This window comes from Ahaetulla prasina, chromosome 9 (assembly GCF_028640845.1).
Source record: "Ahaetulla prasina isolate Xishuangbanna chromosome 9, ASM2864084v1, whole genome shotgun sequence".
NCBI classification, from domain to species: domain Eukaryota; kingdom Metazoa; phylum Chordata; class Lepidosauria; order Squamata; family Colubridae; genus Ahaetulla; species Ahaetulla prasina.
Genome location: NC_080547.1, coordinates 19929535 through 19944989, shown reverse-complemented (window position 1 = coordinate 19944989; position 15455 = coordinate 19929535). Strand labels below are relative to the sequence as shown.

Here is a 15455-nt window from a genome sequence, read left to right as displayed (position 1 = left end):
ACATATCCACCCCAGACCACCCCAACGAGGCCGTTGACGTCATGTCCCGGTGTCTGGAAGCCGTACGGGTCTGGATGGGGAGGAACAGACTTCGGCTCAATCCCTCGAAGACCGAGTGGCTGTGGATGCCGGCTTCCCGGTACAGCCAGCTTACTCCATTGCTGACTGTTGGGGGCGAGTCGTTGGCCCCCACGGAGAGGGTACGCAACTTAGGTGTCCTCCTGGATGCGCGGCTGTCTTTTGAAGATCATCTGACGGCCGTCGCCAGGGGGGCTTTTTATCAGGTCCGCCTGATCCGTCAGTTGCGTCCCTTTCTGGACCGGGTTGCGCTGCGCGCAGTCACCCATGCCCTCGTCACATCTCGCCTGGACTACTGCAATGCTCTCTACATGGGGCACCCCTTGAAGAGCACCTGGAAGCTCCAACTGGTCCAGAATGCGGCCGCGCGGGTTATAGAGGGAGCACCTCGTGGCTCCCATATAACACCTATCCTGCGCGGGTTGCACTGGCTCCCAGTGGTCTTTCGGGTGCAATTCAAGGTATTGATTACCATCTTTAAAGCGCTCCATGGCTTAGGACCGGGCTAATTACGGGACCGCCTGCTGCCACAAACAGCCTCCCACCGACCTGTGCGCTCCCACAGGGAGGGCCTCCTTGGGGTACCATCGGTGAAACAATGTCGTCTGGCGACTCCCAGGGGTAGGGCCTTCTCTGTGGGGGTTCCTGCCCTCTGGAACGAGCTGCCTCCGGGGCTTCGCCAACTCCCTGACCTTCAGACTTTCCACCGTGAATTGAAGACTCTTTTATTCCGCCGAGCTGGGCTAGCCTGATTAAGTAATTTTAAATGGGGTTTTAGTTTTTATATTACTTAGTTTTTAATTTTGGCCACTATTTATATAAATTTTACTTTTGTTTTTATAGTATATTTATTGTATCTTTTAAATTGGCTGTTAACCGCCCTGAGTCCTTCGGGAGAAGGGCGTATACAAATGCAATAAGTAAATAAATAAATAAATAAAATGTACCGGGATTCAGCCAGTTTGGACCAGTTCGGGTGAACCGGATGCTAATTTTATATCTGGTTCGCTAAACCGGTAGTTGCAAGGACTGGCTGGCATTACAATAATCCAAGCGAGAGGTAACGAGTGCATGAGTGACTGTGCACAAGGCATCCTGATCAAGGAAGGGGCACAACTGCCGAACCAGGCGAACCTGGTGGAAGGCCCTCCTGGGGACGGCCATCAAATGATCTTCAAACGACAGCCGTTCATCCAGGAGGACACCTAAGTTGCGCACCCTAAGTTGCGCATCCCCACCCGGGATGGGGATGGGGATGGGGATGGGGATGGGGATGGGATGGGATGGGATGGGATGGGATGGGATGGGATGGGATGGGATGGGATGGGATGGGATGGGATGGGATAGGATAGGATAAACAGAGTTGGAAGGGACCTTGGAGGTCTGTGACCTCAGAGCTACATTCCATGCGGATCATCTCGCAGGGCTGAGAGATGAAGAACAGTTAGACTTCCAAAGAAGTGCCCCTTCAGGGTAACAATCTAATCATGAGTCATTACTGTTCTTGAATAGTCTTGCAAGATGAGTGAGCAGTGTGCACTTCTGTTATATTGTACTGGAAGTTTGAAGCTTTCTATGTAGAACTTCCCATTTGTGATTACAGCAATGCTGGACAAAAATGCCAGTGCTATGTATGTTCCTATGACCCACTGTCCTGACCTTTGGGTAGATTTCTTTTGATTCTGGCTGATTTGTACTCAAATGCTGCCTTCCTTTTTAAACTTTATGGACTGGACTCTGGTTACATTCTGTACAGGGATTGTTGACTTCCACACTGACTGTCTGGATGCTTCAACTTCCTTAGTCCACCTAACTGAGACCCAACGTTGCTTAGTATACACAAGGTAAAGGTTTCCCTGTCAGTCGTGTCAACTCTAGGACATGGTGCTCATCTCCCATTTCTTGGTTAAGTCAGCGTTGTCCGAAGACAATTTCCGTGGTCGTGTTGGTTAGTGCGGCTATTTGCCAAAGCCGCACAGAACACTGTTATCCTCCCACTGAAGTGGAATCTATTTATCTACTCGCATTTGCATGCTTTCGAACTGCTAGGTGGGGAGTTAGTATGCACAGACATATAATTTAGACTCACAAAGCTATCCAACTTCACAATGACTCGTGAGTAGTAACGGTTTGAGAGAAGACATGACTCGTTGTTGTTCACTTAAATTCATTATAGCTACCCACTTCCATAGACTCTGAGCGGCTAATTGTACTATTAACCTACTTTCTATGTCACTCATTCCATATCCTCAGACTAACTGCTTCAATTCACAGAAATATAATATACTTTTGACTTCCTGCAGGCAGGAGGAGGATTCATTTAGTGAACATTTAATGTTGAGACTCTTTATAAAAGTCCTTTCTAGCAGTCTAACAAAGAAGCTAGATTTTAGAGTGGTTGTGAATAGTTTGTTCATTGCAAAGAATTCGCTATTACCTTTCCTATTGCCAGTCAGAGGAATGGATCTTAGTTATTAGGACAAAAGTTGGCAAAAGATTCTTAGTAGTTTTGCACATAAACATAACTTGGGTTTTCTGACTTTCTGAGCCTCCTTCTTAGAATAATATATGATGCCCCTATCTATAGACTCCAGGACTCAATTAGTAATATCCAGCCTACATTCTCTAGGCTATGATGACAAGCAGTGTGAGTCACAAGAGGCAACAAGTGTTTCAGTGCTTGTTAAAATAACCATTTTAATGCAGGGACATTACCCAACATACACTAACCATATCAGCATATTCTGGTTATTTTTATCACTATAAATGTACCTCGCCTGAAGCTCTTGCAATGTAGCTATGACAACTATACCATAGCTGTTTCTAGTCATACTTTGGCAGCTTTGTATATAAAATGGCTGTTCAGCTTTTTAAAAATACGATTTCAACATTTAGCTTTTGTTCTGTTTTTTTCTACACCGTCCCCTTGTATTTAATTAGAAATAGCAGCAATGTACATGACATGTGTATGAAAGCTCTAAAAATAGGAATTAAGCTAAATTTGGTAAAAAAAAAATTGATGTTGACACAAATGGATGGATCCCAATTTGTAAGACATACATCCCAGGCACGAATTCTGGGGGGGAAAAAACTTAATTCTGATTACCTCATTGATTTCTTTGGCATTACATATATCCATCAACATAAATATTCTTACATACACATATAGCAATAAAGATCTTTTCTAAGTTTTAGAAGACAGGTCTGTGGGTATAAACTGGAACTACAGTCTACCTTGTAACAAACAAACAGTTAAAACAAACTCAAGTAATCGTTAGTTGGCATTATTACTACAACGAACAGAGTTAGACTATGGGTTAGTCCGTTTATAAACTGTATCAACTATAATCCATTCTACCTGAGCTCAGTTGGGATTGGTTCAAAGGTTCTGAAATAGATGCTGAACCATTACTATCCATCTCCAAATCTGGATGCAGTTGTGGAGGGTGGAAAATGGAGCAAAATAGGATAAAAAGGTTATTATGGATAGGAGCACCTTGATTTTCTTTTCTTTTTTTTAAATAAAGTTTTATTAATTTTCTATTATTACATTTAATTAGTGTTTAATAAACATTGTGTTTTCTGGGTTGTTTTGCTTGCTTAACAATACAAATTATAGTCCTAATCTTTACCCCTTTTTTTCTGGCCCTTGATAAAATAAATTCCATGTTTGGTAGTATTCTGAATCTTCTTTCTGCTTAATCTTCATGAAGAGATAATTAAGAAGATATTGGACTGTGCCGAAATGGACAGACTTACACTGAAGATTAAACAAAAGCACCTTGATTTTCTAAGGCACTGAAATTTTAATTTCAAACGTCTGCTCGGTTCCCTTCTAAAAAGTGAAACAAATGTGACCTTTGATTAGAATTTGCTCTCTTCTACCTGAAAGCATGACAATTACTAGTTTGTCAAAACAAACTATTCTTATTAATATCTGCTAAGGTTTTGTTTAATGTAAAAAGTCAACTGTAGCTTAAAGAAAACAATAGATTGGTTAAAATGGGTCCATTTCTAGGGCTAAAAGGTATTGTATTCTATTTTTACTGCAACCCTTACAGTTGGAGGCTAAGAGCATCAGCATCAGTTCTCCCGTTAGTCAGTCACATGTTGGGTCTCTGTGCACCACCTGCCAGGGCCTTTAGGATAACCTACCGATTTCTCCGCTGCCACGGTTTTGCTTTATTAATAGTATGGTTTCCATGGTTTCGTTTTATTAATAGTATACTGAACCAAATTGACAGCATATGCTCGAAGTATGCGATGATGGAACTGACAGACTCATTGAACCAATATTGCTGCAGAGGATGTCTAGTATGGAACTCATAAAAAAAAAATTTTTTCGGGCCACATGCTGTGATATCAGAGAATGGCAAGCACGTTTATCTCTCTGATGAAGCCATGTTCAGGAATCGGAAAGGAATGAAAAAGCAGTGATGCTCTCCTCCACAGTGTTATGCCAAAGCAAACCAGAAAGTCATATGCACTTTATATTTTCCCCTATCAGAACACAGAAAAAAACAGCAAGCTATAATTTCCACTGCTTTGTCTTTTTCCCCAAATGAAATTTCTCTAAAGCTCATCTCACACCATGTAGCTTTTCTCCAGTGGTGAAATCTGAACCGGTTTAGTACCAGTTCGCTGGCGTGCACACGCACAATGCACACTAAAAGGAAGCATGAGGTAAGTAGAACAGCTCACGGGGCATGTGTGTGATCAGCGTGGCGCGCAATCTTTTTTTTTACTTTTAAAAGCATTTTTTTTACAACCTATTCAGCTGAATAGGTTGTAAAAAATGCTTTTAAAAGGTTTTTTAAAAAGTCTCTGACAATCACAGCCGCGCGATGGTCAGAGCCTTTTTTTTTTTTTTTACGGTTTTAAAAGCATTTTTTATAACCTATTCCTACCATTCGGGCAGGAAAAGTGAGCGAGCCGGAAAGAAGCGGCAAGCAAGCAAGCAGGAGACCAAGCAACTGGGTGGGCATGGGCGGGAGGGGGGCAGGGATTTTTGCTACCAGTTCTCTGAACTACCTGCCACCATTGCTACCGGATTGTCCGATCCAGTCCAAACTGGGAGCATTTCACCCCTGTTTTTCTCTAAATGAAGTGAGGGAAAAAAGCTGTACCCTTCCAGGTACACTTTGGAAACTCGGTGGCAACACACTTTGTCATTCCTTGTTCTGTACCCTTTTCTGCTGCAATTTTGTATAATGTGACTCCATTATAAATATAAATAGTATTAAAAAATATGATCTTATTGGAATGCTTTCTTTTTGTGATAGGTTGCTTTGTAGGACAAAGCTGATATGCTTCTACTACTGCTAAAGGCTCTAACAATGAAGAAAAGTATTATAGATTGTCCTGAAAATTATTAATACTATACTAAGTTATGCTTAAGTAATTCCCATTCTCTGATTCCATGCAATTCAAAAATTTATTCTAGGAATTAATTGTAGAAAACACTAAAAGTGTATCTGTGTACAAAAAAAAACCCCTTATGTAATTGTATAGGAAAATCAACATTTTTCCAAAGCATACACTTTTAAGCAATCTGCTTACTCTGGGATATGATTTTACAAATACTACTTGTATAATAAATAAATAATTGGCAATTTTAGTTACTCCAAAAAATTAGTTTCAAACTCATTTTTCTCCTTCCTTATTTACCTTCTACTGTAGATTTCATTTTAATGCATATTGCGAAACAAAAAAATGTACGAGGAAATCCCAGTGAAAAGTCACTGCACATTCCTCAGATACTGAGTACATTAATATACAATAGTACACCAGAATTCTGACTTTTTCAAGATTAAACAACAAACGCAATCTCAATTGCTCGATCATTTTCGCATCATCCCAGACAGCGTTTTCCACGATCTGTTTGTTGTGATATTCTCAGAGATAAAAAGATAAGGACAAATTCTGAAGTTTGGTTTTATATTGTTCAGAAAGGAACATGGCACAGTTTCTGGTTTACAACCTATGACCAAAACAAACACACCCCTTCAGACAGAATTTGTCCTTGAAGGCTCAAATGGGAGGTAACAAGCATTCTGGTTTACCATTGCATATGAAGGCAATTACAAATTCAGCTGGAAAATAAGAAAAACGATGAGACAAAAAGAAAAAAGAATAAATGAAAACGTACAAGGGGGGAAGTAGCTCCAGGATGCTGGACGGGCTCCGGGGGCAGGGGAGACTGGGAAAGTACAATTTAAAAGAAAACACATTATTAACAGAAGCATCCACCTGGAAAAATAAAACATTTTCATTTCAAAAGACTGTGGACTTGCCTACAACCATTTCTTTAACATCGCGCAAAGGGTTAAATGCTAACACAGGAACCTACCATATATACTCGAGTATAAGCCGAGTTTTTCAGCACGTTTTTTGTGCTGAAAAACGTCCCCTCGGCTTATACTCGAGTATATACGGCTTATACTCGAGTTTTTTTTTTTTCTTCTTTTTTTCACATTATACCGGATGGTGCAAACTTGGCGGGCTTTTGCATTAGCGCGGGGAAGCCCTGCTGGTGCAGTGAGAGGGCGGGGCGGGGGAGCCGCCAGCCTTCTCGGCTGAGGGAGGGAGGCTTTCCCTGACCGGTAGCTGCCTCATTTCCCTCCCTCGGCTTATACTCGAGTCCCCAGTTTACCCCAGTTTTTTTGGGTAAAATTGGGGACCTCGGCTTATACTCGGATCGGCTTATATTCGAGTATATACGGTAATTCTGCAGGGGCTGAGGATTTCCACAGTTCTTTGCACACGCTCCAAAACCTCTTCTGAAAAAATCAATGGAGGTTTGTATTATTCAGCATTACTTTGTAATTAGGGTGTGTGTTTGCTTTCAAAACATTTAAATCAGGGGTGTCCAAACTTGGCAACTTTAAGACTTGTCAACTTCAACTCCCAGAATTCACAAGTTTTAAAGTTGTCAAATTTGGACACCTTTGACTTAAATAATTCAGTTAGAGAATGAGTTACCATTCTGCAGATGGCTAACCAATGGCCATCAGTGCAAAGAAACACATAGAATAGAATAGAATAGAATAGAATAGAATAGAATAGAATAGAATAGAATAGAATAGAATAGAATAGAATAGAATAGAATAGAATTTTTTATTGGCCAAGTGTGATTGGACACACAAGGAATTTGTCTTGGTGCATAAGCTCTCAGTGTACATAAAAGAAAAGATACCTTCATCAAGGTACAACATTTACAACACAAATGATGGTCAAGATCTTCCTTTGTAACTGTGGAAATAATTATGTACCAGCAGCCCCATTTCCCACACTAAAGAAAACCTGAGTGGGGCATTGCTTTTGGAAGCAACCCTCTCTTCCAATTTGCAAAAGCTGTAAAAAAAGATAATTTTAAAACCCCTAGCCCAAAAAAACCCCAGCTGTATTTTGAATGACAATACTATGTCTTGTTTATATACACCCATTCCAGCATTATCCTGGCATAACCCCTTGGCTGGCCGCAGAATGATGCTATAAAAATAGCTAAAGAATTTCAGAGAGGTTTATTTAGTACCGAACATCAACCTATAAGCTGATAAGTGCTCAATGGATTAATTAGGAGGTAAAAAGACAAAGAATCTCTTTGAGAGCCTATTGTATTATTAATCTGAAATATGCTTTCCTTCTCCTTTCGGACAATATTAAATCTGTTTGCAAAGGAAGGTAGTTTTTGAGCCCTGGTTTTCAGAATTGTGCACCTATCGCCATCTTTCAAGTTGCAATAAATGAGATCAACACAGACTTTCTTGTGGACCAGTTCAACCATTTGGCTCAAGAAGACGGGTTGAATTATTTTATGTATCAGATCCCTGCTTATATGCAGCCTTTCACATGCTGCTGAATGTGGCTATCCCAGCAAATCCAGCACTTGGAAAGCATCTGTAATGGTAAATATTATCCATGGTTATGGCCAACATGCTGGAATAATTGCAATTCAATGATTTCAAAATGGCTGCCAAGTCTCCCAGCCCTGTATAAGTTGCCTAGGTAACCTTGATTTCTATTGTATATGCTATAATGGGGTATGATTAACTATTACACTTTTTAAAACTATTATTTTAAAAAGATACTGAAAACAAAAGCCATGTGAAGACTATCAGATTCACGAGCTATTGTACTTTATCTCACAAAATAGGATTACATTTATCCAGGCACTGCCAGGATCAACTCCCATTTGCATAATAGTATTAGCAATGTTTTCAACTTCTAGAAAAGGCACAAATGTTAAGGGATTTTTAACAACATGTGTTTCCTAGACAAGCAACTTCAATCCACATCTTCTATTTTGTTAAAAGTGCTATTTCTAGAATCTCAAATGTTAATAAAAGCACTTACTAGGCGACAACAAAAAAGCGCATGTAAAAACAAGATGAACAGCATGAGGTTAAGCTAACAAACAAAACATTCGCATGAAGTTGATGGCATATCACCTGCAGTGATATGACAATCAATCCAAATGATATGGATGGCAACCAAAAGAAAAGGAATCAGAAGAGAACAATAAAAAAAATGAAGATACCTGTTTGCATGATTTCATAAAGTAGAGAGAGCTGAAACATCTGTTCCAACTTTCTCTTTCATAGCACTATTCAACAGACTGATGTCATTCAGTTTCATACAACTAAGAACGGAATTATACACCACAAAGGAACAGGCATGTTTGTGCTTTCTCTTAGAAATTACAACATAGACATCATTATAGCTAATCAACATCATAAAGAACACATATAGCATCTTCTCAAAACAGAGACATTTAATCCTAACACTCCTGGTTCTAAATGTTTGGGGGATGATGAGAACATTGCATTTTCCTTCACAGAAGTTTTATGCCAACTGTAAAAAAATAATAATATTACTATTCCTTATCCTTACCCCAAATTGCAACAGACCGATCTAGAAGATTTTGCCAATCAATTTGGAATTAGGCAATACGTTTCAGAGAGAAAGTAAGTTGTGGATTTTATCTAAGTCTGCTCTTATCCCAAGCATCTCAAATTGGACAATCCTTTCAAAACATTGGAGAATTGTTTTAAGTGACCACAGAGTAAAGCTACCATTGAAGGGAACACAGCAAATTTGTTGCTTTGTCTATTGGAAAGAACCCATTTTGATACGCTAACTCTCATCTTCCATCAATATAATTCTGCCTTTGGGTATATGATGAAACAAGATTCACATTCAGGTCTGTTTAATCTTATAATATACTTTGCAACCCTTTATCCGGGTGGTATCTGAATGTCTTAAAACCAAAAATCCTCCTGATCCTTCTGAGAAAACACGAGCAACTAAAAAGTGATGACAATAGTGGCACCTGAATTGACCTCAACCACAATATAATTAGTTATTAATCTAAACTGTAAAAAAGATTCACAATGCATGTGTTCCTCAAAATTTTTCCCTAGCCTAAAGCTTAAAAAAAAAACACCTCTCCAATTTAAGCAAATTTTATTTTGTTTATTTTTATTTATTAATCACATTTTGGAAACGCTGACCTTCCTCAGACTGGGATGATAAAAGATGCACATAATGTTTATTTTTTCCTTATCCCACAACCCATTCCATATTCAACTACACAAAGAAAAACCAGTCCTAGGTCAAAACAACTTCTAAAATGCAGTTTAACAAACATTTAATTTGACTCTATGCTTTGTAAATGACACTTAAGGCACAAGCTGGAAGTTACATTCAGTAATTATTGCTTGTATGCTCTTCATTATTAGCATAGGTGTTTGTGTTTAATCGTTGATTGTGCTGTGGTTTTATTGCTGCATTTTGTCTACTTTTAGGAAAGTCTGAAAACACGTAGGCGTTTTATTTTATTTATTTTGGCAGAGATTTGTTTTTTTTTATTTTGGAAGGCAGCATATAAATTCATAAAAATAAGCAATGGGTTTTAGTTCAACAAAATAGAGCCAACAAAACAACAATTAATCACTTCTGGGTCTGAAATACAGGGATTAAGTTCAATGGAAGAAAAAGCAAATTATCTTTTGCGTCTGCCTTACTTGGCAAGAGATTAACTTCCTCTACAGAGTAACTCGGAAAGGCACATCGGTTTATGATGATGACCAAGCAATGATTTGTGACAACGGTTACCAAAAATCTCTTTTCCCACCCGAAACATTAAAGAAGTTAGTGTAAATGAAAATGTTTGACCAGCACAAACTAAACAATGAAATAAGTTTGCATGGATGAATGCAATGAAATAACTGTATAACGTAGCAAAGGTACTGAAAACTGTAAAAGAACAGAATTTAAATCAGCATTTTGTGATATGACGCACATTTGCTTGAAAAGCAAACAAACATACCTGGCTTTGGTACAGAATTGGTCACTGACTGAGGGACTTTGTCGTTAATTAGTTCAACACATTCGCTAGGAAAGAATCCCACCTAGAATAACATATGAAGATAGAAAGAGAAATTGTATCCACAGGGATTTAAACAATTTCTTGGTGCATATGCTCTCAGTGTACATAAAAGAAAAGATAAGTTCATCAAGGTACAACATTTACAACACAATTGATGGTCAGTATATCAATATAAATCATAAGGATTGCCAGCAACAAAGTTACAGTCATACAGTCATAAGTGGAAAGAGATGGGTGATGGGAACAATGAGAAGATTAATAGTAGTGCAGACTTAGTAAATAGTTTGACAGTGCTGAGGGAATTATTTGTTTAGCAGAGTGATGGCCTTCGGGGAAAAACTGTTCTTGTATCTAGTTGTTCTGGTGTGCAGTGCTCTATAGCATTGTTTTGAGGGTAGGAGTTGGGGTGGGAATGGGGATTTTGCAATATCCTTCCCACTGGAATGGGGAGGGAATGGGGATTTTGCAGTATCCTTCCCCTGGAGTGGTGTGGGAATGGAGATTTTGCAGTATCCTTTCTCTGTAGTGGGGTGGGGTGGGAATGGAGATTTTGCAGTATCCTTCCCCTGCCATGCCCACCAAGCCATACCCACAGAACTGGTACTAAAAAAATTAGATTTCACCACTGCTTGGAAGGTTCGAAGGCTGAACCTGGCGAGATTCGAACTGCCAAACTGCAGGCAGCCAACAATCAGCAGAAGTAAAAAAAAATTTTGGATTTCACCACCGGTTTAAAGAAAAAATCAGGGGTTCACATTTTTAGAGGTTTCGAAGGACTAAAAAGACCTCCAAGGCCTCTTCCAGCTCTATTCTATTCTTCTTATCTAGATGACTGAGAATCTCCACAGACATTATGAATTCTCCTCTTCTTCCATTTTCTCTTACTCTGGCATTGATCAAGAGGATTTTCTATTCCCCCTCCCAAATTTATACATTGTGAACATAAACAGTAAAGGTTCCCCTGACACATATGTGCTAGTTGTTCCCGACTCTAGGGGGTGGTGCTCATCTCCATTTCAAAGCCAAAAGAATCAGCGCTGTCCGAAGACGTCTCCGTGGTCATGTGGCCGGCATGACTCAACATCAAAGGTGACTGGAACACTGTTACCTTCCCACCGAAAGTGGTCCCTATTTTTCTACTTGCATTTTTTATGTGCTTTTGAAACTGCTAGGTTGGCAGAAGCTGGGACAAGCAACAGGAGCTCCCCCCGTTACATGGCGCTAGGGATTCAAACCGCCAACCTGTCGACTGACGAGCTCAGCGTCTTAGCCACTGAGCCACCTATATATTAGACAGTAATTTTTTTAGCATGAGCATCTATCCTTCACAACTTTTAGAGCCTGACGTATATTTAACTAATCTAATAGCTGGACATACCTGAAATCCATGTTTCCCCCTCCACCAAGTGGTCAATTCTTTTGGAGGCATATCAATAACAGAAACAATATCTCCAACCTGGAAATTAAGAAATGAAATATTTTCTCATTGTGACTCAAAGCACTGTCTGGTTTGATAAAAATGTTTACTTTACCGGTCTGAGATTACAAAAGCATTTAAAATAAATAGCATAGTTCTTGCCTATTAAATACCCATGTGTGAATTTAAGTATGTATTACGAGCGCTACACAGTAGACATTTTATTCACTCATAAAAAGAAAATGCTGGATAGCAGCTAAAACCCGAAGTAGGCTGCTGGTTAAATTGAAAGTATAGCCACTTTAGAAACATCAGTGTATAAGGAAAGAATATTGAACAAACTAATGAAATGTAGTCCTTAACTTAAGATCGGCCACTTAGAGGCTATTTAAAGGTAAAGGTAAAGGTAAAGGTTCCCCTCGCACATACGTGCTAGTCGTTCCCGACTCTAGGGGGCGGTGCTCATCTCCGTTTCAAAGCCGAAGAGCCAGCACTGTCCGAAGACGTCTCCGTGGTCATGTGGCCGGCATGACTCAACATCAAAGGTGACTGGAACACTGTTACCTTCCCACCGAAAGTGGTCCCTATTTTTCTACTTGCATTTTTTATGTGCTTTTGAAACTGCTAGGTTAGCAGAAGCTGGGACAAGCAACAGGAGCTCCCCCCGTTACATGGCGCTAGGGATTCAAACCGCCAACCTGTCGACTGACGAGCTCAGCGTCTTAGCCACTGAGCCACCTATATATTAGACAGTAATTTTTTTAGCATGAGCATCTATCCTTCACAACTTTTAGAGCCTGACGTATATTTAACTAATCTAATAGCTGGACATACCTGAAATCCATGTTTCCCCCTCCACCAAGTGGTCAATTCTTTTGGAGGCATATCAATAACAGAAACAATATCTCCAACCTGGAAATTAAGAAATGAAATATTTTCTCATTGTGACTCAAAGCACTGTCTGGTTTGATAAAAATGTTTACTTTACCGGTCTGAGATTACAAAAGCATTTAAAATAAATAGCATAGTTCTTCCCTATTAAATACCCATGTGTGAATTTAAGTATGTATTACGAGCGCTACACAGTAGACATTTTATTCACTCATAAAAAGAAAATGCTGGATAGCAGCTAAAACCCGAAGTAGGCTGCTGGTTAAATTGAAAGTATAGCCACTTTAGAAACATCAGTGTATAAGGAAAGAATATTGAACAAACTAATGAAATGTAGTCCTTAACTTAAGATCGGCCACTTAGAGGCTATTTAAAGGTAAAGGTAAAGGTAAAGGTTCCCCTCGCACATACGTGCTAGTCGTTCCCGACTCTAGGGGGCGGTGCTCATCTCCGTTTCAAAGCCGAAGAGCCAGCACTGTCCGAAGACGTCTCTGTGGTCATGTGGCCGGCATGATTCAACGCCAAAGGCGCACGGAACACTGTTACCTTCCCACCAAAGGTGGTCCCTATTTTTTCTACTTGCATTTTTACGTGCTTTCAAAACTGTTAGGTTGGCAGAAGCTGGGACTGGTAACAGGAGCTCACCCCATTACACGGCAACACTAGGGATTCGAACCGCCGAACTGCCGACCTTTTGATCAACAAGCTCAGCTGTCTTAGCCCCTGAGCCACCGCATCCCAATTAAAGTTACAGAAGGCCAAATAAAGGTACTTTACATCCTGGATTCAAAATTCTAGCAGACATTCCCCAGTCATGGTCAATTGGCCATGTAATCACATTTTGATTGTTCAGCAACTGGTCTGCATTTATGGTGTTTGCAGCTCTCACGATCATGTGACCACAATTTATGGCTTTTGCTGAAAAACGGCATTTACTTCTGATTCCTTGCAAAAAAAAAAAAAGTCCATTGCAGATAATGGGTTTGCTTAACAATCATGGTGATTCGCTTAATGACTGCCACAAAAAATGTCACATCAAGTCCATCAAGTGATGATCTGCTTAATGACCAACATGATTTACAATCAAATTTCCAGCCTCAGTTATAAGTCATAAATCAAGGATTACCTCTACTTAAAAATCTGCATTTACTTATCTATTTGTCCCAATGTGGTGTTGATGTTTTTCAAGCAGCAACTGGACTTTCTGGTTTTTCTTTGAAGACGTTTGACTTCTCATTCCAAGAAACTTCAAAGAAAAACCAGGAAGTCCAGTAGCCACTTAAAAAAAATGAAAATGCACCTTTGGGACAACCATGACCTGGATTGATTGATTGATTGATTGATTGATTGATTGATTGATTGATTTGATTTGTATACCGCCCTTCTCCCAAAGGACTCAGGGCGGTTCACAGCCAATAAAAATACAAAAAATACATATAACACAAGTTAAAAAACAGTATAAAAAACTAATTCAATATATGGCCTAAAAATTGAAATAAGATTAAAAACCCCATTAAAAACTACATTTAAGCTAGCCCTGCGCGCTGGAATAAAAGCGTCTTCAGCTTGCGGCGGAAGGTCCGGAGGTTGGGGAGTTGACGAAGCCCCAGAGGCAGCTCATTCCAGAGGGCAGGAGCCCCCACAGAAAAGGCCCTTCCCCTGGAGGTCACCAGCCGACATTGTTTGGCCGACGGTACCCGGAGGAGGCCCTCTCTGTGGGAGCGCACAGGTCGATGGGAGGCTACTGGTGACAGTAGGCGGTCCCGTAAGTAACCCGGTCCTATGCCATGGAGCTCTTTAAAGGTGGTGACCAGTTCTTGAATTAGATCCGGAAGACCACGGGAAGCCAATGCAGACTGCACAGGAGAGGTGTCACATGGGAGCCACGAGGTGCTCCCTCTATCACCCGCGCAGCCCCATTCTGGACCAGTTGGAGCTTCCGGGTGCCCTTCAGGGAGAGCCCCATGTAGAGAGCATTGCAGTAGTCAATGATTGAAAATCTCCAGAGATACTTGTCTATTATTTTCTCTGTCTTCATTCTTAAAATTAAGTGTAGAATAACCAATCTATTTTACCAAATTAACAACACAGCACTGTACTGTACATTTTATATATTACATATATTTTATATAATGTATATTTTATATTATACTTTATATATTACATATATAATAAGAAAATATACTGTTACACAAGCAACATGGAAAGCTATCAGAGGACCTTTAAAAATGTCTTTGGCTAGTTGAAGAAAACACAACAAAACATTGGCTTTCTCTGGGCATGCGCTGAAATGATTATATATTTATTCTCCCGTTATTTACCTCAAAGGAGAGTTCATCTGCTGCCTGGGCAATGTATCTCTTGATAACATGAGCAGCTGCAATAGCAGGAACATTAATGGACGACTCCTCGTGAACTAGGAGGCGATTCCCCTTGTTATCAATCTGCAAGGCAAGGTAGATGGTGAGAAAGCCAAGAATGCTGAGCAAATTTATTTTTATTAACAAATTTACAGAGGAGGCTTTCATATTGATTTGTAAAGAAAGCCGAGGTAAACAGAGCTGCCTGCTGGGGGAAAAAAAGTGTAAAAGGAGTTTACGGGCACTGTGGTACAAAATAAGCACCGAGCACAGAAATGGTATTCAGCCGATTCTGACGAACTGGTAGTGGAAATTTTGG

At 39.9% G+C, this 15455-nt stretch overlaps 1 protein-coding gene across 9 annotated transcripts in view; it reads right to left on the bottom strand.

The window, feature by feature from the left end:
• The window catches only part of ARHGAP32 (Rho GTPase activating protein 32), a 200145-nt gene that overhangs the window by 71837 nt on the left and 112853 nt on the right, over positions 1-15455 (bottom strand). For 2 of the 9 annotated variants that reach the window (XM_058194899.1, XM_058194908.1), the window contains 5 exons: positions 15098-15220; positions 12720-12797; positions 10409-10490; positions 6227-6277; positions 3437-3505 (listed from right to left, as the gene is read on the bottom strand). In XM_058194899.1, the coding sequence (XP_058050882.1) occupies positions 3437-3505; positions 6227-6277; positions 10409-10490; positions 12720-12797; positions 15098-15220 (403 nt within the window). Of the gene's footprint in view, positions 1-3436; positions 3506-6226; positions 6278-10408; positions 10491-11846; positions 11925-12719; positions 12798-15097; positions 15221-15455 lie in introns of all 9 variants that reach the window. The other 7 variants (XM_058194906.1, XM_058194903.1, XM_058194904.1 and 4 more) reach the window with 5 other exon arrangements.